This window comes from Sciurus vulgaris (genome assembly GCF_902686455.1).
Source record: "Sciurus vulgaris genome assembly, chromosome: 8".
NCBI classification, from domain to species: Eukaryota; Metazoa; Chordata; class Mammalia; order Rodentia; family Sciuridae; genus Sciurus; species Sciurus vulgaris.
This window is the reverse complement of record NC_136468.1, coordinates 16730026-16756821: the sequence shown is the minus strand read 5'-3', so window position 1 is coordinate 16756821 and position 26796 is coordinate 16730026. Positions and strand designations below refer to the sequence as shown.

The 26796-nt window shown below is 45.4% G+C and overlaps 1 protein-coding gene across 1 annotated transcript in view; it reads right to left on the bottom strand.

Annotated features, from left to right (window-relative positions):
* The window catches only part of SVOPL (SVOP like), a 60206-nt gene that overhangs the window by 32571 nt on the left and 839 nt on the right, over positions 1 to 26796 (bottom strand). The window contains exons 2-5 of the mRNA XM_079150120.1: positions 13497 to 13604; positions 13231 to 13322; positions 9828 to 9926; positions 2412 to 2483 (exon numbers count right to left, since the gene is read on the bottom strand). Coding sequence (XP_079006246.1) covers positions 2412 to 2483; positions 9828 to 9926; positions 13231 to 13322; positions 13497 to 13581 — 348 coding nt within the window. The 5' untranslated portion in view covers positions 13582 to 13604. The remainder of the gene's footprint in view (positions 1 to 2411; positions 2484 to 9827; positions 9927 to 13230; positions 13323 to 13496; positions 13605 to 26796) is intronic.

Below are 26796 nucleotides of genomic sequence, written 5' to 3'. Positions count from 1 at the left end.
CCGTCAATCCATAGGACAGAGTTGGGGTCTCCTTTTTGGGGGTCTTACAGTTGTATCCTATTTTTTTGTAAAAGAAAACTCCCCGCCGTCCATACTGAGACTTGAACCCAGGGCACTCTACCGTGGAGCTACATCCCCTTTATTTTTTTATTTTGAGACTGGGTCTCACTAAGTTACCCACGCTGGCCATAAACTTTCAAGCCTCCTGCCTCAGCCTCCTGGGTGGCCGGGATTACAGGCATGTACCACACCCAGCAGAAAATAAATTCTTAATGGCTTTAAAAATTCCAGGATCTTCCCAGCAACTCTGGAGGCTGAAGAAGGAAGATCACAAGTTCAAGGCCAGCCTCAGCAATTTAATGAGACCCTCAGCAATTTAGCAAGACCATCTCAAAATAAAAAATAAAGGGACTGGGCATATAGCTCAGTCATAAAGTGCCCCTGGGTTCAACCTCCAATACCAAAATAAATAAAATAAAAATTTCAGAATTGACTACACTTTATAATACAAAGTATAACCTATGTCATGTAATACATAAACCTATTATAAACCCTGTTGTTGAACGCTGAGGTTGTTTCAGATTTTCTCACTAGAAAAATAAATCGGGACAACATCTGTACATGGATCGCTGTGGACTCTCAAATAATCTCAGTAAACTAGAATTGTTGGGAGGCAAATGACCAGGTTAGAATAACATATTTTCAAGATTCTCAATTCATACTGCCAAACTGATAGTCAGAAAATACTGTCAGGGAGGAAAGAAAATGTTTCCTCGATCTCCGTGAGTTTTTCATTGAGATGGACTCCTGCAACAACAGATGAATAAGGAAAAAAGCAAAACAAGGTTGTTCACACGTTCAGAGCACACCACGTGGGAGAAGCAAAGCTTCCCAAAGCATGGATCGGAACTCAGGCTTACATATCACCTTCATCCAGGAACATCAGAGCTCTGGGCAGTGACCAAAGGGAAGCAGAGTTAGGCTTCCAGTTGGGGAAGGTAAACACAGAGGAGGAAATAATGGAGCCAGGTTGTGGGAGATGCCTCTGGCGCCCTCTATGGGCTGATAAAAAGATTCGGGCGTTGTCTCCAGCAAAGGAGAATTTATCCCAATTTTAAAGGAGAAAAATGAGAGGAAGAGGATAAAGTTTTTCTTCTGCTTGCTGCTTCTTAATTACTTTTATCTCAAAAATAATTTTTATGTCAATGAGGCATATTTAGAGCTGGGTATAGTGGTGCACACCTGTAATCCCAGCGACTCAGGAGACTGAGGCAGGGAAGATCGCAAGTTGGAGACCAGCCTCAGGAACTTAGCATGACCCTGTCTCAAAATAAAAAGGCCTGGGGATGTGGCTCAGTGGTAGAGCACCCTGGGTTCAATCCCCAGTACCAACAACAACAAAAGGCAAATTTCGGGTAACATACGTAAGTTTCCTTCAACATCAACAGCACTGGCTGTATATTTAACACTTCCCTAAAAGGTAGGTATGGGCTTGATGTTTAATATCAATTTGATAAGGAAAAACACTTCACTATGTCATTTTGCTTTGGTTATCTTCTGTGAGTAAATTTCCTGACCAGTTGTATGTCTTCTTTCATAAAATGCCTTTTGCAATTTTTCTTTAAGAAGCTTAAGATTTTATGTTAATTTATAAGGTTTGCTATTTTATGTACTTTAAGACACACAGACAATTCTATTAATGTTTTCCTTAGAGCTCTCTCCCTTTGCGCTTATGCTTCATTAGAAATCAAACAAGGGAGAAAAATTTTTTAAAAGGCCCTGGGTTTGGGTTTGTAATCAGAAGACCTTCTCTTTTTTTTTTTTGGTTGGTTGAGGGTTTGAAGGGGATTGTTTGGTTTTGGTGCTGCAGATTGAACCGAGGGCACTTTACCACATCCCTAAGGCCCTTTTTATGTATTTTTGAGACAGGGTCTTGCTAAGTTGCTGAGGCTGCCCTAGAATTTGTGACCCTCTTGCCTCAGCCTCCGGAGTCACTGGGATTACAGATGGGCCCCACAGGAAGCCGCTGAAGACAGTTTTCTTTCTGAGGATAATTTATGCCTTGATGTTTAATCTGAGTAGGCATATGGGCTTCAGTTTAGCTTCAAAACATTACAAAGTTAACTAATGTGAGTTTGCCTGTTTATATTGCAAATTTCCACACTCGAATGAGTTTTAACTATGCACATCCCTCAAGTGTGTATACGGACTGGGAATGGGGACAGAAACCTCAGGAACGGTTGAAAAACGAAGACAACCTGCCCTGCCTGGGCCTCAGGGATGTGCTATCAGAAGGAAATGTCTGCAGTTTCTGTCTTGGATGTTCAGAGAAACATTTGAACACACACACGCACACACAAAGCTAAAGAACACACAGAAGAAAATTCCAAATCCCTCAAGGCCCCACCTACCTTCCAGCGGCCATATCTGTCAGCCAGGAGGCCAAAGAGGATGCTGGATACCATGTAGCCAAAAAACACCATCTGCAGGGAGGGAGGAGGATCGATCATGCCCTATCAGAGTTCCTAGATGACGTTTGTTTATTGCACGAAGCGTCCGTCCATCCTGATTAAGAGTGGACTGAAAACCCACGAGGGGTGGAACTTAAAGACTGGCATTTCCCCGACCTCACTGCCCTGCCCAGTTAACATGTTCGGGGCTTCAAGGACAATGCGTATGCCTCTTGCTGGCTGATGCTGTGACAAGGCCTTGGGACTGTTTTTGCTCAAAGCACAGACTCTCCACGTGGGCCTACAGATGTCCAGTGGCTAATGGAAAGAGGGACAAAAGCTTGGCATCTCCACCTTCATTTTGCAGCTGTTAAGAACAGGGTGGATCTCTGCGCAGCTCACTGTCTTCATCACCAGGATGCAGGCAGTTGCGACTGCACCCTCAAGAGCCAATACAGCACAAGCAGGCCTGCTGGGCCCCGTGCTTATCGAGGTTGTTAAGAGACATTTGTCTGAGGAATGTGCAGCTGCCTGGAAACCTTATCTATCAAGGACAGGGGGGCTAGCCCCGACTCATCTCCTGCGTAGTTCACCCCTTCCCTCCTCCCTTCTTCCTCTAGGACCGTTCAGTTCTGGTGGGACCCAATGAGAATCAAATAGATTGGCAGGACCCAACCAGAGGAGGACTAATGTTTAGCTGTTCAAATCTTAACCAATAACGTACAGGTCTTTGTGTGTGAATGCTTGGAAATCTGTTAAATAGAGCGTTTTCTCACCCCTCGGGGCCCTCCCTCCCCCCAGCCATCGTATGTCTGAGGGGCTGGCTGGGTCCAGGCTGGAGCTTGCTTTAATAACACCTCGCTGTGTGATTTGCATTACCATGTGTTCACTTTGACTCTCCCGGGATTAGTTGGAATGGGACCCTAACACAGCTGTGTCCTTTGCTACTTTAAACCTCGGGTTAAATTGGTACTCCTCCCCTTCCGAGGCTGAGGGGCCAAGATAAAGATGATGAAGGTTTTTTCAAGAGTCTCACGGAGTCATGATCAACAGACTGCCAGCTGCCAGTTTTCATAACATCCCGTTCCCGACCCCCAAGCAGCAGCTAGAGATCTCCAGGCCCTGTCCTACACTTGAAGGGACGAAGGCCAACCTGCCTTTCTAGTGTGTCCTTTCTCTGAGTCCTTCCCTCCTGTAGTCACCTTGGATTCCAGGAACGACAGGCCCAAAGGATAAAATCTTGTGACAAGAGTTGAAACCACACCCCAGGCTGCAGTGACCCCCACCCGACCCAGTATTGTGAATCGAACCCAAGAGTGCTCTACCACCTGAAATAGGGTCTAAGTCGCTGAGGCAGGCCTCAAACTTGTGATCCTCCTGCCTCAGCCTCCAGCAATAGCAACTTCCTCTTCGTGAACAAGGGCTACACGACCATCCTGAGATGATCAACCAGACCACAGTCTGACCAAGACAGCTCGACCAGGGACCCCTCTGACCCCCAACTAAACCCTGAAGCTCGGGTCAATCCCCTCGGAAGACAGAGCTGAGCACCCTAGTCCCCTTGACTCCCCTTGCATTCTGACATAACCATCCTGAATATTAAATTCATTTTGGGGGGTGGGACGACTAGGGATCAAACTCAAAGGCGCTTCACCACTAAGCCACGTCCTCAGCCCTTTTTATTTTGAGGCAGGGTCTACCAAGTGACTTGGGGCCTAAGTTGCTGAGGCTGGCTTTGAACTTGCGATGCTCCTGCCTCAGCTCTAGAGACGCTGGGATTACAGGTGTGCACCAAGTTACTTATAATGAATCCTTTTCATAGTTGCCTTTTGCAAGTAACTAGACCTGGCGTATTGGGACTCCCCAGAGTCAGGCCCTACTCTGGCCTAAGACAGCAACAACAAATCCCCAGGTGCACAGAGCAGGTAACTCACGTAACTGCTTTGCCTACGCTCCCAGATGGTCTCCAGATTGCAGTCGTGAATTTCTATTCCAATGAAAAAGAACTCTCTATTCCTTCCTACTCCGCCTTATTCCAACACAGACAGTGGCCAATAAAAACCATCTTTCCTTCATGCGACTACAAGCAAATGTAAACTTCCTGCCAACATCAATCATCCATTTAAAAAAAAAGAAAAGAAAAACTTGCCAGGTGCGGTGGTGCACACCTATTATCCCAGCAGCCTGGGAGTCTGAGGCAGGAGGATCCAAAGTTCAAAACCAGCCTCAGTAACTGAGCGAGGCCCTAAGCAACTCAGTGAGATCCTGTCTCAAAATAAAACATATAAATGGCTGGGGATGTGACTCAGTGGTTAAGTGCCCCTGGGTTCAATCCCTGGCACCAAAAAGAAAAAGAAAAAAGCCCAACCCAACAACTCCCCCAAACATTAATCCCCCGGCAAACCTGCTCATTTTCCTCTCATTCTCACAGTGGCTTGTCAGTCCCTGAGGAAAACCCAAGCACCTCAACCCGCCACCAGGGTTGTGGCCGCAGACCTCCTAGCAGGTGTCCGTGCCAGCCCCACGGAGTTTGTCTGCCTCCCAAGCGTTTCCAGCTGCTCTGGCTTTTTTCTTCCCAAGCCTCCCCGCCTGGTCCCCTCCAGGATAATCAAAGGGAAACAAACGTGTGTGTTTTGTTTCTAGCGCTTTTTCAGGGAGAAGGCCTTTCTCCCTGCGGCTTGCTCTTCCTTCTCTCCCTTCCTCCCGTCCTGAGGGAGACAAATGCGCTTTGTCCCCAGGGAGCCATGAACAAAGCCATCCTATATATTCCTCAATGACATAAGCCAAGATCGTGCCCTGTGCTCTGTACTTTCTAGGGCAGAGACCTTGACTCAGAAGTCCACGTTAAGCCCAAAGCTCGCAAGCCCTGCAATTCCGTCACCCTGTTTGGGACATCACAGAACGGACACCCTCACCTGCCCCTTGGAGTTCTGCTCTCTTCTCCAGGTGCTTATTTTTAGTATGAAGCAGGACTCCTCTGCTTCTGATCTGAGCACCACATGAAGTTCCTTTCTTCAGCACTGACTCCCTGATTCACAAGTGTGAGGGATGTAATTTACCCACAATCCTAGTTATCCCAGGGCGGTGGATCTGCAGCTACCCTGGGCAGAGCTGTCCCCTGTGCCCTCCTCTCCCTCCTGCCCCACTTTCCAAGTTCTAAAGAGAAGTGCTATCTGAACAGTGAAGATGCAAACTGCTAAATCGCTCTTGGCATTACAGAACCCAGAGTATCAGAAGCTTTGTGATCCCCCCTCGTCTTTAGTTCTGTTTGTCAGTGAACACGAAGCATGTAAATGACTGTGAGGTTTAACTTGTGGAAAAGTAATTTATCTAAAAAGAACTGTAGAAAATGGGTGAGTGAGGCCATGTACACCTGTAATCCCAGATACTCAGGAGGCTGAGGTGGGAGGATCTCAAGTTCGAGGCCAGCCTCAGTCACTTAGTGAGATGCTGTCTCAAAATTAAAATAAATAAATAAATAAATAAAAAGGGCTGGGGCTTTTGCTCAGGAGTAAAATAATCCTGGGTTCAATCCCCAGGATCACAAAAGTGACCACAGGCGGTAGCCCCAGAAAGTCGATGTCCATTAACTCAGAGAAGGAAAAAGGAGACACATGTTCTGGATGAGGAAGCCCCCACTCAGTATGTCTTCCTGCCCTGACTCTCCTTTCCCTCCCTGTAAAAGCCCTTGGCACCCCTGATCCCCACAAGATTGAGGTTCGAAGTTAAGCCCATCTTCCTAGATGCCAGTCCTTGGAAAAACCCGATTGCTTCCCATAGCAAGTCTGGTGGCCATTTCTAGAATACAGTATTTAACTTGAAATGTAAAATTACTGGGAAAAATAAAATAAAAGTTACTAGGGATGTAAGAAAAGCTGCTGGAGGGGAATAAAACAGAGTGGTTACCAGAGATTAACACCCGGATGTGGCCAATTCAAAGTCCATACACACAGGAAGTGGGCGAAGGGACTGACTTGACCAACAGAGAGAAACCGAGTCACCCCAGCAAGGCCGTCCCGCCTGCCACAGGAGAACAGAGTGGATAGAGACAACTGAAGGTACAGTTCTTCAACCCAAAGGGAGACAGTAAAACCTAGGCAACATCTGGGAAGATTGTGCACACCACGGTAATCAACCAGTGAGAAAATGCCTATTATAGGCCTGGTGCAGTGGCGCACGCCTATGATCCCAGTGGCTTGGGAGGCTGAGGCAGGAGGACCTCGAGTTAAAGCCAGCCTCAGCTACTTAGAGAGACTCTAAGCAACTCAGTGAGACCCTGTCTCTAGATAAAATACAAAATAGGGTAGGTAATGTGGCTCAGCGGTTGAGTGACCTGGGTTCAATCCCCCGCACCAAAAAAAAAAAAAAAAAAAAATGCTGGCTGTAACCACTCTGGGCATGCCTGTTCACCCAGCCACCGATCTTGCAAGATTGCTCATTAAAACCTTGGCTCCGCTGTACCAAGAATGGCCTCCGAGCCCATTCTTTGGATTTGGGCAGGTAAGTATGCTCTACCAACCCTCATCTTCTGCACACTGGCCTTTGAGCAATGGGTAGTCCAAACTTATTCTAGAAACATCCTCAATTAGCATCTGCCCAGGCCGGGTGGTGAAGAATGTGGAGCTGGAGTTAGGTTAGGAGCTGCTTAGCCCAGGGGCTATAAAAATGCTGCTTCATGGCCTAATCTGTCCTGTGTTGTTAGCTAGCTGGGGTAGTTGCTAAAGCCAGAGAGGACTCATACCAAAAGGATGAAAGACAGACTGAAGGACAGGACGAGGGGAGGGACTCAGCAGACACTCATATCTCAAGTGAGCTTATTTACCCAGAGAAATCTGAGCTGTGAGCCACCAAACAGGAGCTGGAGGAATCAGCCACTCTCTGCAGATTTAGGAACCTCTTTAGGCAAAATTAGGAGATGTTGTTGCAACAACCCAGCAGATGTGAGCTGTGAACATGTATCATGTGATTTTGCAGAAGTGACGGACGCAGATGTCGCATTGGTCTCTGACATTCTCAAGAGCCCAGATGTATCTACCTACAAACCCACTGGGGTGCAGAGCAGTTAAACTTACAGGTAAAGTTACCCTAAAGGTGCAAGGTCAACACGTAATGCTTTCTAACCAGGACTATGGATTCTGTGCAGAACAGGGAAAATGACTTTATTTCAATTCCAAGACCTTGGAACAGGGATCCGCTTCATGCTTTGAATATGGCATTTGCTGCTCCGAACTGAGGCTCATTTTAAATACGGACATGCTATTTATCTCTTCTCCCTTATCTTCCCATTCCTGATCTCCAGTGGGGACCAGAATTACCTTTCTTCCCCATCCTAGGGCGGGTTATCTGTCCTGGGCACACATACAGCACAGGAACAGTAATTCAGACTTCAGGGATGACCCCAGAAAATCTAAGAAATCTCCCAAGTTAACAAGTGAATTGCGGGCCCCGTTGGGGCAGAGCTGGAATACAGCATGGGCAGGATCACAGCCTCTGGGACCGGAGACCCTGTGTGTCTCCTTTGCCAGCAAAGCAATACAACTTCTTTTTCCTTTTTCTCGAAACCATGTCCTAATTATTGGATTGGCATGGGGACGAGGGCTGAGCTTTCAGGAATAACCTTTGGTGAATTATGAGTCTCTAGTACTTTTTTTTTTTAATATTAGAGGTAGCTTTAGAAAAAAGTTACCAGTGCAACAAAATTATAGAGGAATTTAACAAGGGAAATAGAACCACAAGAACAAGGATAGATTTGCAGCCAAGACTGGGCATAAACCTGGCTCCAGATGCCCCAACTCACAACACACAGAAAGAAACACAACTGGGCACGTGGTTCATGTTATTCAAGAAGGACTCAGAGAAGTTCCTCAGCTGAGGGGCACTATTTCCTGGTACCCAGAGCAGATTAAATTTCACAGCAAAATTTGGTTAAGCCTCCGAGTAGAAAACTAGGACACCCCATCTCAGGCAGCCTCCTGCAGCCAGGGCTGCTCCTCTGCCCAGGCCCTCATAGCCTGCAGGTAGGGGGAATTCTGGAATTTTCCACTGCCAGTTTCAGATGCTAATTCTCAGGGAGCCTTCTCCTCCTCAAGGCCACTGCCATCTGACTGCCATCTTGTCACCACTATCCTCCTCCCAGACCCCCTCCTGTCAGCAAGGCTTGGGCACCTTTGCTCGTGATATTTCTATTAAGTCTGCTCTTCATGAAAACCAGCTTCCCCCCAAGTAAATCAACCTGTCTCCTGTCATCGTGCATCTCTCTGATGTCATCTCCTAAGTGATTCCAGAACAGTCCCCTGTGCTTTCTGCCATTACTCCAGCTGCCACCTCCCTGGCATTGCTCCTCTGGCCTCGTCTCTTGGAAAATGGACCACATCCCTCTTTAAAGCCCTGAAGTGGCTGCCACTATCCAGAGCATGGCTTCCAACATTTCCATGTATCGGGAGCCTCTTTCAAGATTAAGAAAGGAGATTTAGCAGAGGGCCGTGATAGAAAGTGTACTTCCTTACGCACTTAGAGAAACATGACTCTGAAGTCAATGATGCTTTTACATAAACTTGACTTTTCCTCTACAAATGGCAATTTGAAAAATGTTATACACATTTGTGTCAAATATTTTTTGCTTGGAGGGTTTAGGCAATTTGGCCCAATGTTGGGGAACAGTGGCCGACAGAATGGAGTCTATGCAGACTGGTGGCGCTTCTGGCACCTTCCATGAAGGAAACCTCGCTCCTGGTTTCTCCCACTTCTCCCTTTCTGCTTGAGCAACTTGGAACTTTCTGCAGTCTCCCAACAGACACCCTTCCTGTCAGCAAAGCTTGGGCATCTTTGCATATGCACGCGCGGGCACATACACACACACACACACACACACACACACACACACACACACACACACAGAGGCAGAGTCCATTGGTAATTAATCCATACTTACTACCTACTTTTTGAAAGAATGTTAGGTAATATGTTTAATTACACTTTGTAGCAAAATGTGGTTATACAACTCATAAGGCTTTTCTTTGAGAAAAGTCAAATGAGCTATAACCCAAAGAGGGTGATTTGCTAAGTCACTATGGCTCAACTGATTAGCTTCCTGGTCATCCAGCTTAGCCCATGATGAACTCAAGACACAAGGGTCGCTTTCCCGACTCTCCTTTCTCTGGTCTCTTGCTCTAGGCTGGAATGCAAGCAGATCAAGGTCATGCACCCTAGTGGGGAGGAGAAAGGCGTCCAAAGCGAGCTTTGGCCTGAAACCCAGTGAGCTGTAGGAGCCAGCACTCCCTGCAGTGAGCCATCTCCTGGCCCGCAGCCCTGTGGGTGGAGGCAAGGGCGCCCAGGCCCTCGGCTAGCTCATTCCTGGCACAGGAAGCAGATACTCACCGTGGTCACGAATGCCACCTGCCAATTCTCCAGTTGCCATTCACAGCGGATGACAGGAGACACGACAGCTATTAACATGATCTCCATGGCCTCAACGACCTTCAAGAGGGGAGATAATGCCAAGTCTGAGTGCCAGCTCGTCCCCCCTTCCTCCCAGGTCTGCCCGTCTGGGCATTTCCCCTCCAAGTCCTAATTTTTCTTTCTCCCCTCCTTCATTTACAGAGCACAACCCAGTAAAGCTAGTTGGATACAGAACGACAGAACTTTGTCTTTCATGAAGTAACATTTATGGTTTGAGCAACTTGAAAGGGTCCCCAGAGTTTGTGACATGTATTCACTTGTGGGTTTGCTGACCTCTGCATTTGCATAATACTATGAAAATGCTGTGTAGGGCCAGTCACTCCGCTGGCGAGCCAGCCTAGCCAGCCACCAGCAGCCACATCAACCCGCTCTGCCCCTCGTACTCGTCACTGAGGACTGCAGGGCACCCGCCCTGCAAACTGATTTGGGAAACAGTTCTGATCTCAAGAGGCTGGGGTCGCATGGGAAGATCCATGAAAACTGGAAAAGAAAGCAATTAGTGCAATGTCAGCTCACCATTGGGAAAGCAGTGTGGGATGTGCTACTAGATGTTTCAATAAATATTGACTATTTTCCTCTATTCATACTCTGCAGTCCATTACAGATTAGTTTTATCTCCCAAGAAAAGGAAGTAGGGGCTAAAAAAGAATTAAAAAAAAAAATAGAAATAGATGGAAGAAATGAGGTACAGGATAATGATCAAGAACAAGTCGAAGCTGAAGCCAAGGCTTATTTTCAAGATGGGGTCTACGTTACCCTGGACTCAAGTGCGCTCACTTCAGCCTCCCACGCTGCTGGGGCTAGAGGTGTGTGACCTGCCAGTTGCCAACTACTTATGAAATCCCATGCCTAGTGGCCAGAGTGAATATTGACATCATAGTATCAGGAGGGGAAAGGGAATTCAAGGAAAAAATGATGGACTGATTGGGGCACATCCTTTGACAGCATTGCTAGGCTATCCTTAAGTTGGTCTGGGATGAAAAGGGTAGAGTGATGTCAACCTGTGTGTGGGAAGTTCAAGTGTATCATTGTGGCTTATCTCCCCTTAGGGATTACGGTCATGTCCAGAGATCAGGTGACTGGCCTGTTTTAGGTCAAAAAGTATTCAGAATAAAATAGCACAAGCCAGGCACAGCGTCTCACGACTATATCTCAGCAACTCAGGAGGTTGAGGCAGGAGAATTTCAAGTTCAAGACCTGTCTAGGAAACTTAGCAAGCTCCTGTCTCAAAATATAAAAGTAAAGGGCTGGAAAGTGGTGTCGCTCAGGGGCAGAGCACTCACCTAGCATGCACGAGGCCCCGATTTCAACCCTCAGTACAACAACAAAACCCAGCATGACCACCTAAGGGTGTTTGATCTGCTAAACTTCTCTCCCTCAATAATAGAGAGCAGCGAGGTCAATGTTAATCAGGACACCCCTCCTCTATGGAGTCCCAGAGGGAAATAAACCAGTAAGGGATTCGACTCCATCCCACTGACAACCTCAGGGAACAGGAACCCCGAGGAGCCAAGCTGGGGTTCGTGGTTGAGCTTCATTGTACAGATCTTGAGGACACATGGGAGAGTGGGGGAGGATCAGGACTCGCCTGGTCACAGGCTGAGGCTGCTGTTCCACTGCGTCCCAGTCCCAAGAGCTGCTCCAACTGCTAGAGCAGAAAGAGTGCGCGACAGTCAGGGTGCCCACAGCCGGGCCTGGGGCAGCCACAGCCCCTCACTGGCCTCGCGGCCATTCCCACGGGAGGATCCCATCCAAAGCATCCTTCCTGACACCGGGGAAAAGATTCTGTTCCTGCATCAGATAAACAGTTATCCTCCCTTGTGTGTGAGAGTGGGAGGATCGGGTGGCCTGGCAGAGGGCCCCTCCTTGCACGGGGCCTCAGGGGAATTAAAACAGACCACAAGACACCTAAGGCCACCAGACGCCAGTTCACTCTGAGATGTTCTGAAGCTGGGACAGAGCCGGGAGTAAAATCCTGCCGGTCACTTGTGCTTGTCTCTCGAGTGTGGAATCTTAAAAATATGGGACCTACGAGCAACTTCACTTTACACATAGGAAATTGCCCTAAGTTGTATTGTTGATCAGTGTAAAAGTGAGACAGGACACATTTTTTTATACTAGCTTGTTTCTGGAGAATGCAGCGCTTCCCAGAGGCCTAAGAGCTTCCCCGCTTCCTCTGCCGCTCCCGACTTTTCCTTGGACTGTTCAGCTGAGCTGCGAGGGTCGAGGGTCGCAGCTCCCTGTTGCTCATTGGTTTCCCTCTTGGGAACCTTTACACCCGCCCTCAAAACACAGGGCCCACAACATAACTTAGAGCTGCAACTGCATGTTATCATTGTGCACCGCAGTGTGGGACTTTTAACAACTGCTGTGGTTCTGTAGTTTCACAAACGTCACTACTGTTGTGAAAGTCCCAGAATGGAGTTGTCTCTTCTCCTTCCTCAAAACAGCACATGGTAAATGTCTTAGTCCATTGATGCTACTACAACAAAATACCTGAGACTGGGTAATTGGTAAAGAACAGAGATTCACCTTAGCACCATGGCACGTGCCTGTAGTCGGAGCTGCTAGAGAGGCGGAGACAGGAGATCGTAAGCTCAAGGCCAAATTTAGCAAGACTCTGTCTTCAAATGAAAAAGTGCTGGGGATGCAGTTCAGTGGAGCCCAGGAGTGCAGACCAGTCTGGGTAACATTGAGAGGCTCCATTTCAAAACAAAAGGAACAGAAATTTCTTTTCTCACAGTTCTGGAGGCTGGGAAGTCTGAGATCAAAGCATGGGCAGGTTCTGCCATTTGGCAAGAGCTCATCCTCCAGAGAGGACAGGCACCGTGGGCTTAGTGGAAGGGGATAACCAGTGAGCCGGGCTGCTGGCTGGAGCCTCTTCTATTAAGGGCTGGTGCCCGGGACCCTTGTGGCCTCTTCTCCTCCTTATCGCTCAGGACCATCACCCTGGCCACTGCTGGATTTTGAGGAACACATCTGACCCGTAGCAGTAAATAAGAAACCCCGGCATGCGCCTTTTGAGGGATGGGAGTCTGGAATCACAGCAGGTGCAGACTGCCTGGGAGCCGCGCCTGACTCTCAGCACAGCAGTCTCGAACACTGAAACGTGGGCTTTGAATTTCCGGAACACAGAGACACAGGTGCTCATTTGCTCCCAACCAAGCACCTGCCACAGGTGGAGGAAGTGACTTTTGGATGGGTCCACCCCACCGGGACCTGCTGCCTTCCACACACCTCCCAGACCCTGGAATGGTCAGCCCAGTGGGAGGCCAGCAGAAAACCGGTGTTCAACAACCAGAGGTCAGCACGGGAGACTCACCCCGGTGCTGCCCATGATCAGGAAGAGGGCAATGTGGAAGCGGCCGAATCCGATGGTCTCCACCGCATCCTCCACCGTGAAGGTCCGTGGCTCTGAGGAGGGAAGATCAAGGTGAGGGGCCGTGCTGGCGGGCGGGATGCCCGTGGATCATCACCACCTTTGGCGGAGGTTGGAAAACCACACTCGTTATTTCAACACCTAGCTCTTACGGTGGGCGGGGAACCAAGCCACATCTTGAGAGCCCGAGGCGGCCTTGACGATCTTACCTTTCTGCTGCTGCGGCTCGGGAACCCCCAGGCTCAGCTTCCGAAGGCTGATGACAGTGACGGGCTCAGTCTGCTTGGCTGCCATCTAAATGACCACAGTTCCCACAGCTACCCGGTGGAATGGAGGGAGGGGACAAAGAAAGAAATATAAGGGCTATTGAGCGCATCTTATGCGCCAGGCACACTGTGGGCAGCATTTCATTGAACCTTTGCAAAAACCTTACAAGCATGGTCACCCTCACTTGCACGTTCCCTCTGGAACCAGACCTCTCAGTGTCCACCCCACTACTCGCCAATGTGTCGACTGAAGGAACTGGCCCTTGGGGCACCTCCGTTTTCTCATCTCCCAAATGAACTTAACATCATAACTGTACCTGTTAGGTTGGTGTAGGGATTCAATGCATCAGTCCATGGAAAGTGCTTGACCTATACCTGGTAGGTACCCAAGTGCTCAAAAAATGGGAGCCAATAAGTCACACTATGGGTTTTTTGTTTTCTGGTTCTGGGATTGAACTGAGGGGCACTTCACCATTGAGCTACGTCCCGAGTCCTTTTGAGACAGGGCCTCGCTAAGTTGCTGAGGCTGGCCTCAGATTTTCAATCCTCCTGCCTCAGCCTCCTGAGTTGTTGGGATTATAAGCATGTGCCCCCATCCCCAGCTCCATGATTTCTATTACTGTTTATTAAGGATGCATTTGGTGTCATCAAAAGGATTAATGACTGCGAAGAACTGAAAGACATTCAAGTTGTCAAAATGCATTTGTCATAGTAATACTAAAATGAAGACCTCATTAATCGCCTTAGGAGAATGCTGAGAAACAAATTCATTATTCTGGAAACAATTTAGTATTTTGACTTTTTAAAAGAGCACATCGTATATCAGGGTAACCAAACAGTTGATGAAAGAAATTTATTCTTGAATTTCAGGTAATACTTGCAAAAAGAAGACTGGAATTAAATTATCACTATTTTGCAACCCTTAGCAAAATAATGAATCTAGGGCGACAATCACCAAGGGCCGATGAACTTTTCTGCAAAAGGCTGGTGGGAACTTTGCTACAAGATGGAGAGGCTGATAACACCTGCACCCACTGAAGAATCCGAATGCCACTAACTGAGAGCCAGGCGGATGATGAGAAGCAAGGAGAGTACACAGCGCCACTGTGCAGTATCCTCACACACAGAGATTGAGCTGAATCCAGGCAGGTAGAGGCCAGGGATCGAGCCAAACACCGCACGTGAGGGAAATTCCAGAGAAGCCACGCTCCGCCTCCCCCAGAAGTAAACAGCAGGCAGGCAGGCAGGAGGAAGGGGGCCACGGGTGGCAACAGGGACAGGCACATCAAAGGCTTGACTCAATCTCGCTTGGCTCCTCACTTGAAGAAATCAACTTTTGAAAATTAATGTAACAATAGAGAAAATCAGGGAAATGTGAGAAAATGTGGAAGTTTAGTGCTACTACAGAATTATGGATGACATCATCAGGTGTGACAACGATATTACGGCTCTAGTGGAAAATTCTGATATGTTTGAGATACTGAGATACTTACCAATGAAAGGATGAGGTCTTGGTTTAGGTTTAAAATAACTGAACGGCAGGGTAGCAATAGTGAAAGTAAGAAGTAGATGGATGTACAGATGAAAAAATGGCCAAATGCTGACGATTGTTGAAGGAGGATGATAGATACTTTGAGATTTGTTTGCTTTTTCCTCTTGAGTATGTGTAATATTTATCGGAATAAATAGCTCAAAAATAAGGTTCTGAGTCTTTTTGTTTGGCTGGTAGGTTTTGTTCTTTGGTACTGGGGATTTGAACCCAGGGGTGCTTTACCACTGAGCCACATCCCCAGTCTTTTTTTTTAAACCTTGAGATAGGGTCTTGCTAAGTTGCTGAGGTCGACCTCCTGAGCCCCTTTGTTCAGAGTGTGCAACACCGTGCCTGGCAGCTTCTGAGAGTCTTACTGACTTTTCCAACGTAAGACCGCCATAGGGAATAGAATCAGAACTAATAAAGGGTTAACATGCAAGCTATATAAAGAACTCCGGTAACCCAATGACCCAAGAGGAAAAAAAAAAGCAAAATAATAACAACAACAAAAAAATAAACCCAATTAAATCATGGATAAAGGACCTGAATAGACATTCCTCAAAACAAGATGTAAAAGTGGCCAACAGATAAACACAGGCCCAACATGACTAATCATGAGGGAAATGCAAATCAGAACCCCTGGGAGAAGTGGTAGTTTCCTAGCATGCATGAGGTCTCCATCCCAGAACTAAAAACAAAGCGAGAGAAACAGCAAGTGTCAGTGAGAAGGTGAAGGGAAAGGAAATAAGTCAGACACAGAAGGACAAATAATTTTTCATATCGCTTCTGTGATCAATCTAAAACAGTCCAACCCATGAAAGTGAAGAGCTGAATGGCGATCACCAGGCCAGAGCAGGGAGGGGAGAGGAGATATTAGCCAGAGGATAAAGTTTTGCTCAGCAACTTAGCAACACCCTCTCTCAAAATAGAAATACCAGGATGTGGTTCTATGGTAAGGTGCCCTGGGTTCAATCCCCAGTACCAAACAAAAACAAACAACAACAACAACAAAACCCCAGATAAGTCCTAGGGAGCCCCCCAGCGCCTGCAGTTAACAATGCTGTACTGTATTCCCAAAACTGCCAAATGTATAATCTTATGTTAAGTGTTCTTCACACAATGAGGAGACCGGAGGACATGTTTGGAATCGGTGGCTAGGTCTAAGGCACAGATTTTCATGATGGTTTCACAGGTATGTACGTATCTCTAAAACTCATCAAGTCGTACACGTGAGACCTGCACAACTTTTCATATGTCAATCACACCTCAGTAAAATGGGTTTTAAAAAGAAGAGCAGACACAAAGTCTCCTCTTCCCAGAACAGTAAAATAGCCACAGAGCAGTTGCCTGTAGGAGCACACCGAGTTCATTAACGCTTTCCATCTGGAAAGCTGTGTCTGGTGGTGTGTGTGGGTTCTTGGGAAGACTTCAAAGAAGGGTCTGATATGCTCCCTGCCCTAAGAAATCTTTAACCTAGCTGGAGACACAAAAGGCAGACATCAAAACAATGACCCTGTGCTATAGAGAGTCTTTTTAAAAAAAAAGGCTGTCAGAGACACAGATATCCTCAGAGGGGAGAGAGATCAATAACACCCAGAAATAACCCATGAAATCTTCTCCCCAAAAGGAGACCTTGAAAAGTCTTGAAAAATTGTTATTTTCAAAAAAATTAAAAATGAAAAATAAATAAATAAATAAGTTGTTATTTTCAGACAGTGGAAAAAAATCTGTAATAATTGGACTCTCAGCCCATGCAGGAGCTTGAAAGAGGCCCATCAGTTCTAGAACTACAGCCTCCTTCAAGACACTGTCCAGATCACTTTTGAGGGGTAGTCTTTATTTGGTAACCTTTTATGTAAATAAAGTAGTTCACAGGAAAATCAACTTTTTTTTCTTTTTTCGTGGTGCCGGGGATTGAACCCAGGGCCTTGTGCACGCTAGGCAAGCACTCTACCAACTGAGCTATATCCCCAGTCCACCATCTTCTTTTGATGATAGAATGGACTTCAGTACATATTTAATGTTGGCTATGACCTCCTACGTTTGTAGATGGGAATAAAGAGACTTTATCAAAATCTGAAGATCATTCAATGGCAAAGGCGAGATAGACAAAATAAACAGGCTGCAGGAAGGAGACTCAGAGAGAAAAGAAACTCAATCTGAGAAACTCAAACGCTCTTGAATCTTTTTTCTTTTTCTTTTTTTAAAATTATTTGTTCTAATTAGTTTCACATGGCAGTAGAATGCACTTTGATACAACATACAGATGGAGTTTAATTTCTCATTCTTCTGGTTGTACATGATGTGGAATATATATATATTTGTACACAGGGTAATAATGTCTGATTTGTGAGTCCAGATGACTTTGCTAGTTATTGCAACATATTTTCTCTTCGGGGGTGGTGTACCAGGATTTGAACTCAGGGACACTCGACCACTGAGCCACAACCCCAGCCCTATTGTGTATTTTATTTAGAGACAGGGTCTCACTGACTTGCTGAGGCTGGCTTTGAACTCACGATCCTTCTTCCTCAGCCTCCTGAGTCGCTGGGACTACAGGCATGCACCACCCTGCCTGGCGGCAACATATTTTCTTTACACTAAATAAGACCAAGGGAGAACCTTGTCAGAGGCTTATGATATTGGCATCTTCCAAACTTCATCTACTGACTGGGTGGCATCGACCTAGAGCCCACCCGCCCTGTGCTCCAGGTTGAGAACTGAGCCCACCAGGCTGACATCGGTCCCTGAAAAAGCCCAACTCCCCTTCAGTTGATGAATGGATAAAGAAACTGTGGCATATATATATACAATGGAATATTACTCCGCCATGAAGAATGATAAAATTATGGCATTTGCAGGCAAATGGATGAAATTGGAGAATATCATGCTAAGTGAGATCAGCCAATCTCAAAAAACTAAAGGACAAATGATCTCGCTGATAAGCAGATGAGGACCTATAATGGGGGATAGGAGGGGTTAGTGTTAGGGTTAGGGTTAGGTTTAGGGTTAGGGATAAGGAGGGTGGTAAGAATGGAGGAAGGAAGGACTGTATAGAGGGAAAAGAGGGGTGAGAGGGGTGGGGGGAAGGGAAAAAAATAACAGAACGAATCAGACAACATTGCCCTATGTAAATTTATGATTACACAAATGATATGCCTTGACTCTATGTACAAATAGAGAAACAACATGTATCCCATTTGTTTAAATAATAAAGAAAAGAAAAAAAAGAAAAAAGCCCAACTCCTCAAAAGTGCCTCTCACTCTCAAGCCCCCCAGTGCCCCTCTCCCTGGGTTGAGTGTGTGTCCTGCCCCATTTCTAGCCTTCCTGAAGACATGGCTTTGGTTTCTTAAATAAGCCTTTGTTGGTGCCTCTTCTGCTGCATCCTGAAATTCCTTTCTATGGTGTAAGTCAAGAACCTGCAGGGGCTCATTTGAAGCTGCAGGGTCCCTTCTCCCTTCTAGGGGACCTTCTCTGACCCCTTTCCCATCACCAAAGGACAGTCTTTTAACAAAGAACTGGATATTCACATGCTGAAGAATGCAGTTGGACCCTTAGTTTATACCATCTACAAAAATTAATACAAAATGGGGAAAAGATCTAAATTTAAGATCTAAAACTATAAAATCCTTGGAAGAAAATGTAAGTGAATATTTTCCTGATCATGGAGCATAGGTAATAAAAAATAGATATTTGGACTTCTTAATTAAAATTCAAAACTTTTGTAGGCTGGACGCAGTGTCCATGGTATATCCTAGCTACTCAGAAGGTTGAGGTGGGAGGATCACAAGTTCAAGGCCAGTCTGAGCAATTCAGGGAGACCCTGTCTCAAAATAAAATAAAAAGGGCTGGGCAGGGAGCTCAGAGCAAGAGTACTTACTTACCTGGCACATATAGAGTCTGGGTTCAATCCCAGCACCACAAACACAAAATTAAAATGGTGAATTTTATGGTTTGTGGGTTATATCAATTAAAAATTTATTCCTTTAAACAATTATATGTTGACTTCCCAGTTGCTCCGAGTTAAAGCTGCTTCCATAAAGACACACCTGTAAGCTCACACCTTTCTTGACTGAAGAGGAGGTTACAACACTTTGTTTCCACAATATGAAGTAAAACTAAACTGTGGCATGGTTTTAGGCAATTGATGAAACAAAAGAAGGGAGAATTCCTGCTCATTCTGACCTTGGAACTCCCGAGAAGTAAGTGTATGTTTATAAGCATAAATACTTGGTCTCTAGTGAGCAATGTTTACATCATCATAAAAAAGGGAAAGACTGTTTATTCTTTTTTCAGCTTAATGTCAACTTCCAAAAGAACAAATAGATCTGGTTGTGGTATCAGAACTGAATGAAAATGATCTATCTTTGACCCGGGGACAGCAGATGACCATAACAACGGTGAGTGATGGAACTCGACGAGGAAGGACGGACCCTAACTATGGGCCAAGATCCTGACTATGGCTTCCAGATCTGCTAGTCACAACCACAAAAATAACTAAAAACAACTAAAAAGAAGAGACCTGCAAAGTATTGGGAGGAGAGCAAAAAGGAAATTATTACCTAAATTATTATATTTGCTAGCAAGTAATGCTTGATACTATCCTGAATTGAAAAACCAAGAAATAAAGGATGATTTTGTGGTTGTAATTATAAAGGTTGTCATCAAGAAGGCTAACGAAATTTCTCTGGGGATGGGGGAAGGCGACGTAGGAGGTTGTTTAATTCTGCCATAATTTTATCTGACTACCTGAGGATGCCACAGCAGCTTACTGCTTTAATAAGAATTTTATAAATTGAAAGAACAGTAAATAAAAAACAGAATGTGAAACATATACTTTTATAAAAACTCTCACAGGTCAGGAAGAAAAAGGCAAAGAGGCTCAAGGACTTGTAGGACTAACAAAGAAGAATAAATACAGTGACTGATAAATCTGTGAAATCAAGTTCAACTTAATTTTCAACATAACTTTAAAATGTTACCATTTTTTCCTCTGTCAGACTTGAATTTTTCTTTTTCTTTTTTCTTTGTGTGTGTGTGTGTGTGTGTGTGTGTGTGTGTGTGTGTGTGTTGTGGTTCAAACCCAGGACCTTGCACCTGCTAGGCAAGCTCTTTACCCCTGAGCTAAATCCTCAATCCCTGTTAAAATTTCAGGTTGACTATACCACGTGGAAGTCCGAGGGTGTAAATTGGCACGGTCTTTCTAGAAGGCAATTAGGCAGAATGTCAACTGAGCAATTTCACTCTCAGGACAGCCTAATTGGGATAGTCAAAGAAGAGGGCAAAGATACAGATATGAGGACGGTCACCACAATAAAAGATGCCCTCCAGGAGAGAAGTGGCTAAACACATTGTAATCGATTCATGTCACAGAATATCACTTAAAAGCTCTTAAATGAAAAACAATTGAAGGCAGGTGCAGTGGCACACACCTGTAATCCCAGCTACTAGGGAGGCTGGAGCAGGAGGATCACAAGTTCCAGGCCAGACACAGCAATTTAGTTAGGCCCTGTCTCAAAATTTAAAAAAGAAAAAAAAAAGGAATGGGGTCACTGGGAATGTAGCCCAATGTTACAGTGCCCCTGGGTTCAGTCCTCAGGACTGAAAGAAAAGACAGTTGAGTATTTATTATGATTTAGCTGTGAGGTGTCCCCCAAAAGCTCATGTGTGGGACAATGCAAGAATGTTCAATCCTTAGCAGGAAGAATGAAACAGGGGGTATCGCAATACCAGAACTTCAACTATATTACAAAGCAATAGTAACAACAACAGCATGGTATTGGCACCAAAATAGACAGGTAGATCAATGGTACAGAATAGAGGACATGGACACAAACCCAAATAAATACAATTTTCTCATACTAGACAAAGGTGCCAAAATATGCAATGGAGAAAAGATAGCCTCTTCAACAAATGGTGCTGGGATAACTGGAAATCCATATGCAACAGAATGAAATTAAACCCCTATCTCTCACCCTGCACAAAACTCAACTCAAAATGGATCAAGGACCTCGGAATCAGACCAGAGACCCTGCATCTAATAGAAGAAAAAGTAGATCCAAATCCTCAACTTGTTTCTTAGGATCAGACTTCCTTAACAGGACTCCCATAGCACAAGAAATAAAAGCAAGAATCAACAACTGGGACAGATTCAAACTAAATAGCTTTCTTTCAGCAAAGGAAACTATCAGCAATGTGAAGAGAGAGCCTACAGAGTGGGAGAATATCTTTGCCACTCATACTTCAGATAGAGCACTAATTTCCAGAATCTATAAAGAACTCAAAAAGACTCTACACCAAGAATACAAATAACCCAATCAACAAATGGGCTAAGGAAATGAACAGACACTTCACAGAAGATGTACAAACAATCAACAGATACATGAAAAAATGTTCAACATCTCTAGTAATAAGAGAAATGCAAATCAAAACTACACTAAGATTCCATCTCACCCCTATTTGAATGGTGATTATCAAGAATATAAGCAACAATAGGTGTTGGAGAGGATGTGGGGAAAAAGGTACACTCATACATTGCTGGTGGGGCTGCAAATTAGTGCAGCCACGCTGGAAAGCAGTGTGGAGATTCCTTAGAAAACTTGGAATGGACCCACCATTTGACCCAGCTATCCCACTCCTCGGCCTCTACCCAAAGGACTTAAATCAGCAAATTACAGAGATACAGCCACATCAATGTTCATAGCTGTTCAACTCACAATAGCCAGACTGTGGAACCAACCTAGATGTCCTTCAATTGATGAATAGATAAAGAAACTGTGGTATATATATACAATGGAATATTACTCAGCCATAAAGAATGATAAAATTATGGCATTTGCAGGCAAATGGATGAAATTGGAGAATATCATGCTAAGTGAGATAAGCCAATCTCAAAAAAGCAAAAGACGAATGATCTTGCTGATAAACAGATGATGACACATAATGGGGGGTGGGAGGGGGACAAGAATGGAGGAAGGAGGGACTGTATAGAGGGAAAAGAGGGGTGGGAGGGGTGGGGGGGAGGAAAAAATAACAGAATGAATCAAACATCATTACCCTATGTAAATGTATGATTACGCAAATGGTATGCTGTTACTCCATGTACAAACAGAAACATGTATCTCATTTGTTTACAATAAAAAATAAAAAAATAAAAAATTTTACAAAGAATGTTCAGTGGGGAAATGATTAGATCATGAGAGCTATAACATAATCGGTGGATTAATCAATTTGATGGGTTAATTATTTGAAAGGACTACTGTAGTGGCGGGTAGCATGTGTCTGAAGGAAGCTGGTCACTGGGGGCAGTCTTTGGGGTTTATATTTTGTTCCTGGCAATTGGAGCTTTCTCTCTCTCTCTCTCTCTCTCTCTCTCTCTCTGCTTCCTGGTTACCATGTCCTGAGCTGCTTCCCTCTGCCATGCCCCTCCACCATGATGTTCTGCCTCGTCTTGGGCACAGAGCAGTGGAGTCTGCTGACCATGGGCTGAACCTCTTGACAGCATGAGCCAGAGCAAACTTTTCCTCCTGTAAGTTGTTCTTGTCGGGTCTTTTGGTCAAAGTCACGCAACGCCAATTAAAACAGCATTGAAAAGTATTGTCCAATTTCTACTTGTGTCTGGACCCCAGTGTATAAAATTGCGTTTAAATATATACCTTTATAGATAGAGGGATTTCAGGAGAGATATGTCCAAAACAATGTTTGGTCTTTCAACAAATTTCTGCTGAGCACTACTAAGTATCATATGATAAAATGTAATGGAGAGGCCCTGCCCGCAGAGAACTTACAGTCTAATGCGGTACAGGCAAACAGGCCAGTGTGATCAATGATTACAGGCTGGGTGGAGGGGACTCTGCAACCCGAGGGGTTTCTCCCCAGCCAGCTCTGATCCCAGGGAGACCTCAGCAGGCAAGTCTAAGTTGAGACCCAAAGACAGTTGGGAGATGACCAGGAGAAAAGGGACAAGTAAGAATGACCTGCAGGGGAGCTGAAGAAATAGCTCCTTTTGGAGAGCGTTCGCCTAGCATGCGGAAGGACCGCGGTTCCAATCCCAGACCGCTCAAATGAGAAGAAAAAAAAAAAAAAAAACCGCAAGAATGACCTGCAGGGAACTTAGGATTTTAGATGTGTTATTGTTTCCTTTTGTCCACATTTTTCTGCATTGTTTGAATTTTGAGAAAGGCTATTTTCTTCTACCATAAAAAATTCATTTTGAAAAAAATGCTGTCCTGAGGCTGTGCCACTTTCAAATTGTTCCAATAGTAAATTGTATACATTTTGCCACAATGTTAAAAATTAAAAGAACACAGAAAAATGTTTGCCAAAAAAGCAATACTAATAACATAGGCACTGAGTAAACGTTGATGCAGGTACAAACCACAAATTATATGTTAAAGAATTATATGTTAAAAAAATAAAAAATTATATATTAAAATATATGAAAATGATATATGTAAACATTATATATAAATCATGTTATAAATATATGTATTATATATAATATATAATTTTATATGTATAAGATAGATGCATGGACAAAAGATAGGAACAGACAATTCACATGAGGACACGGTCATTGCAAACCAAAGTGGAATTTTTTTCATCTTCTATAATAACTGATGAAATTATAATAAAAAAATCTAGTGTCACTTTATAAGAACTCAATGGGAAGACGGAAGAAAGGACAGAGGGAGGGAAGATGGTGGGTGGGAGGAAAGTGGAAGAAAAGGGGCAGGGGGAGGGGGAAGGGATGGTGGGAAGAGAGTGGGGGCCAGGGATGGGCACGAGGGAGGAAGGAGCAGGAAAGGGAGGCAGCCGGTGTCTGGTGAGGTTTACCTGACCTGGTCCCATTCTCTAAGGGAGAAGTGGCCTCCCCAACAGCAGGTCTGCCCCTGAGCCTTGGGCATGGTGGTGGCCCCTGGGAGGCCCTGCAGTTGTAGGGGCTTCTGGGAAAGCCCTTTGGCCTCTTCCTTCCTCCTCCTCCCTAGATCCCAGTGGGTGGCTGACTTTGCAGCTGGCATCTTGGGTGGTTGTGGGAAGCCGTCCTTATTTAGCAGAATCAGACTAGGTTGAGTCATGGGACGCAGAGGCCTGGCTTCTAGGAACTGCCAGGGAGTATGTGGCACTGTATGGGAGTGGCTCCCTGTCTCCTTCTGGAATTTTCCCCCTAAGAGGATGGCTCCCCTAACTCCTCCCTATCCTGTCCATCTCAGAAGAAGCTCCTCCCAATCCTGGCCCCTTTACCTGTATGTTATAAAGAAGGAGAGCTCAGCGACTCCATGTTGTTATAAGAGGCTAGAGCCGGTATAGCCATGCCCGTCCGCCCCGCTCATAAAAAGTATTGGTGCTTGTGTGTTCATTGAGCAGATAAGTTTTTTGGGGTAATAGAAAGAAAAACCACCAACGTCCCCTCCGGCAGTCAATCCTTTCCTCCTCCACGTGGGACATGGTAGAGAGGACCCCCACAGGTGGTCACACAAATGTACAGATGTTAACTCTGGGCTGAGGGTGGACCAGCATAAGACAGGAAGAGCCAGGAACCTGATGACCACGGAGGCACCCTGCAGCTTGGACTGCCCACCTCAGGCATCTTTTGGTGGGGGAATAAAATAAAATAAAGCTCTCTCTGGTGTAAGCCCCTGTCATGGAGGAGGACAGAGGAGGCTGGACACAGGAGGAATTGGCAGGAAGCAGATCGATTGACTGCAGCCGGTCCAGAGGGGTGCTTTCACCTAAAACAAATTTTCCCTCTGATTGCTGAGTCTAGAAATCTCCGAACTATATACCCAGTGTGTGTGTGTGTTGGGGGCGGGGGGAGCTTGGAGGATTATAATTTTTTCAGAAGTTTACATAGAAGTATAAAAATAATTTTTTCTTGGAGTTCTCAGAAGGTGCCACTTGTCCCATTTCTTAGAACAGCCAGGGGGGTTTACAAGGTACACCACCAAAGCAGAGTACGTCCATCAAGTCTGCAGTTAAATTTAATTGTTGCAAGACAGAGCAGAGGGACAGGAAATAGGGTGTCTCACTGCACCCAGCCCTTCTGCAGAGATCTTGACTGGTGTTTTGTTAACAAGAACGATTGTGGTGAGTGGCTCTGGAGAAGCTTGGTGAAGACGCATTGGTGCAGGAGGGGCGCCCCCACAGTTATTTGCTGTCTGTGATACTTGTGCAACTCTCAACAGATCAGCCTCCACTGACGTGTGTTAGAAGGATTAAATCTGATATTTGTACAACATGGCGCCATGGTGAGCACACCTGGTGGGGCTGCTGCTCATCTCTGAGCACAGGAATTAAGGAGGTGACCAGCTGGGCTCCACCGGCACCAATCGACCAGTCCATCAATGATAAACAAATAAAGAATGAGTATGCCTCCCCTCAAGGCCTGTACTGCTGACATTCCACAAACAGAACATCCTGGGCTCAGATGATAAAATTACCCAGAAAGGGAGAAAGCTGCTTTGTTTTCTAAGAGGCCATTTTATTTCAAGGGTCACCCTGGCCTGGGCTTCGCTCCTAGTGGGAAATGAGACCTAGGACCTCTCCACCAGGTGTCTCATTGGGTATTCACCAAGCCAGTCCCTTCGTCTTAGGAGGGTGACAACAGACTGGTACTTTTCACTAAAAATGTTCCCTGTTCTACATTGTTGTACGTGGCAGAAGCACTCTATTTTAGAGGAAGAAAAAAGTTTCCAGGCTTTAATTCTTCCCGAGACCCTGTTGGAGCAACAAGTGGGAAAAAAGTGAGTGTGACCTGCTCAAATGCCACTCTTGAGGAGTAAACTTGGCCCCTGCCCAGTCACAGAAGCAGTGTTCAGTGCCAGCTGGTCACAGCATCCATCTATCCATCTTCCTTTTCTTTCTTTTTCTTTCTTTCTCTCTTTTTCTTTCTTTCTTTTTCTTTCTTTCTTCCTTTCTTTCTTTTCTTTCTTTTGTATTTTGGTACTGAGGATAGAACCCAGGGGCTTTACCCAGCCCTTTTAACCTTTTTTTAAAATTTTGATATGCATCTTGCTAAGTTGCTGAAGCTGGTCTCAAACTTGCAGTCCTCCTACTTTGGTCTCCCCAGGTGTGCACACTGCACCCTGGGGAACATCCCATCATCCTTAGGCACACAGCTCGAAGAGAGTCAAGGCCCAGGTGAGCACCCAGCATCAGAGGAGGTTGCCAAGGAATGGAAGAAGCAAATGTACAAGTTTATCAGCAACATGGAAGGTTTCATCTCTGCCCTATCAGATTATACAGGGTTTCCGACAAGATTCTTTGGTGGGGCAAGTTGGGGGTGGGGTAAGCTGGGGGTGGGGTAGTGATGGAGCATTGGGATTTTAGCATTCACATCTGCACATCATAAAGGGACTTACGCTCCAAATGATTCAGAGGACACTCAAACACGAACTCAAAATTGATTAAGCATTTATGGAAAGTATTTTCTTAGTATAGAGTTTCAGTGAAAAGTTTCATAAAAAAGAAAAGGACAGGGGCTGGGGAGATAGCTCAGTTGGTAGAGTGTTTGCACTGCAAGCACAAGTCCCTGGGTTCGATCCCCAGCACCGCAAAAAAAATAAATAAATAAAAAGAAAAGGACAAAATATTTCAGAGATGGATACAAGGAACTAGAGAGAGAGAGAGCGCTTGCGCACACTTGTGATCTTAAATCTGAAATGGAACACTGGAGAGGCTGAATTGACACCCATTCTTTGGTTCCCTAAGTC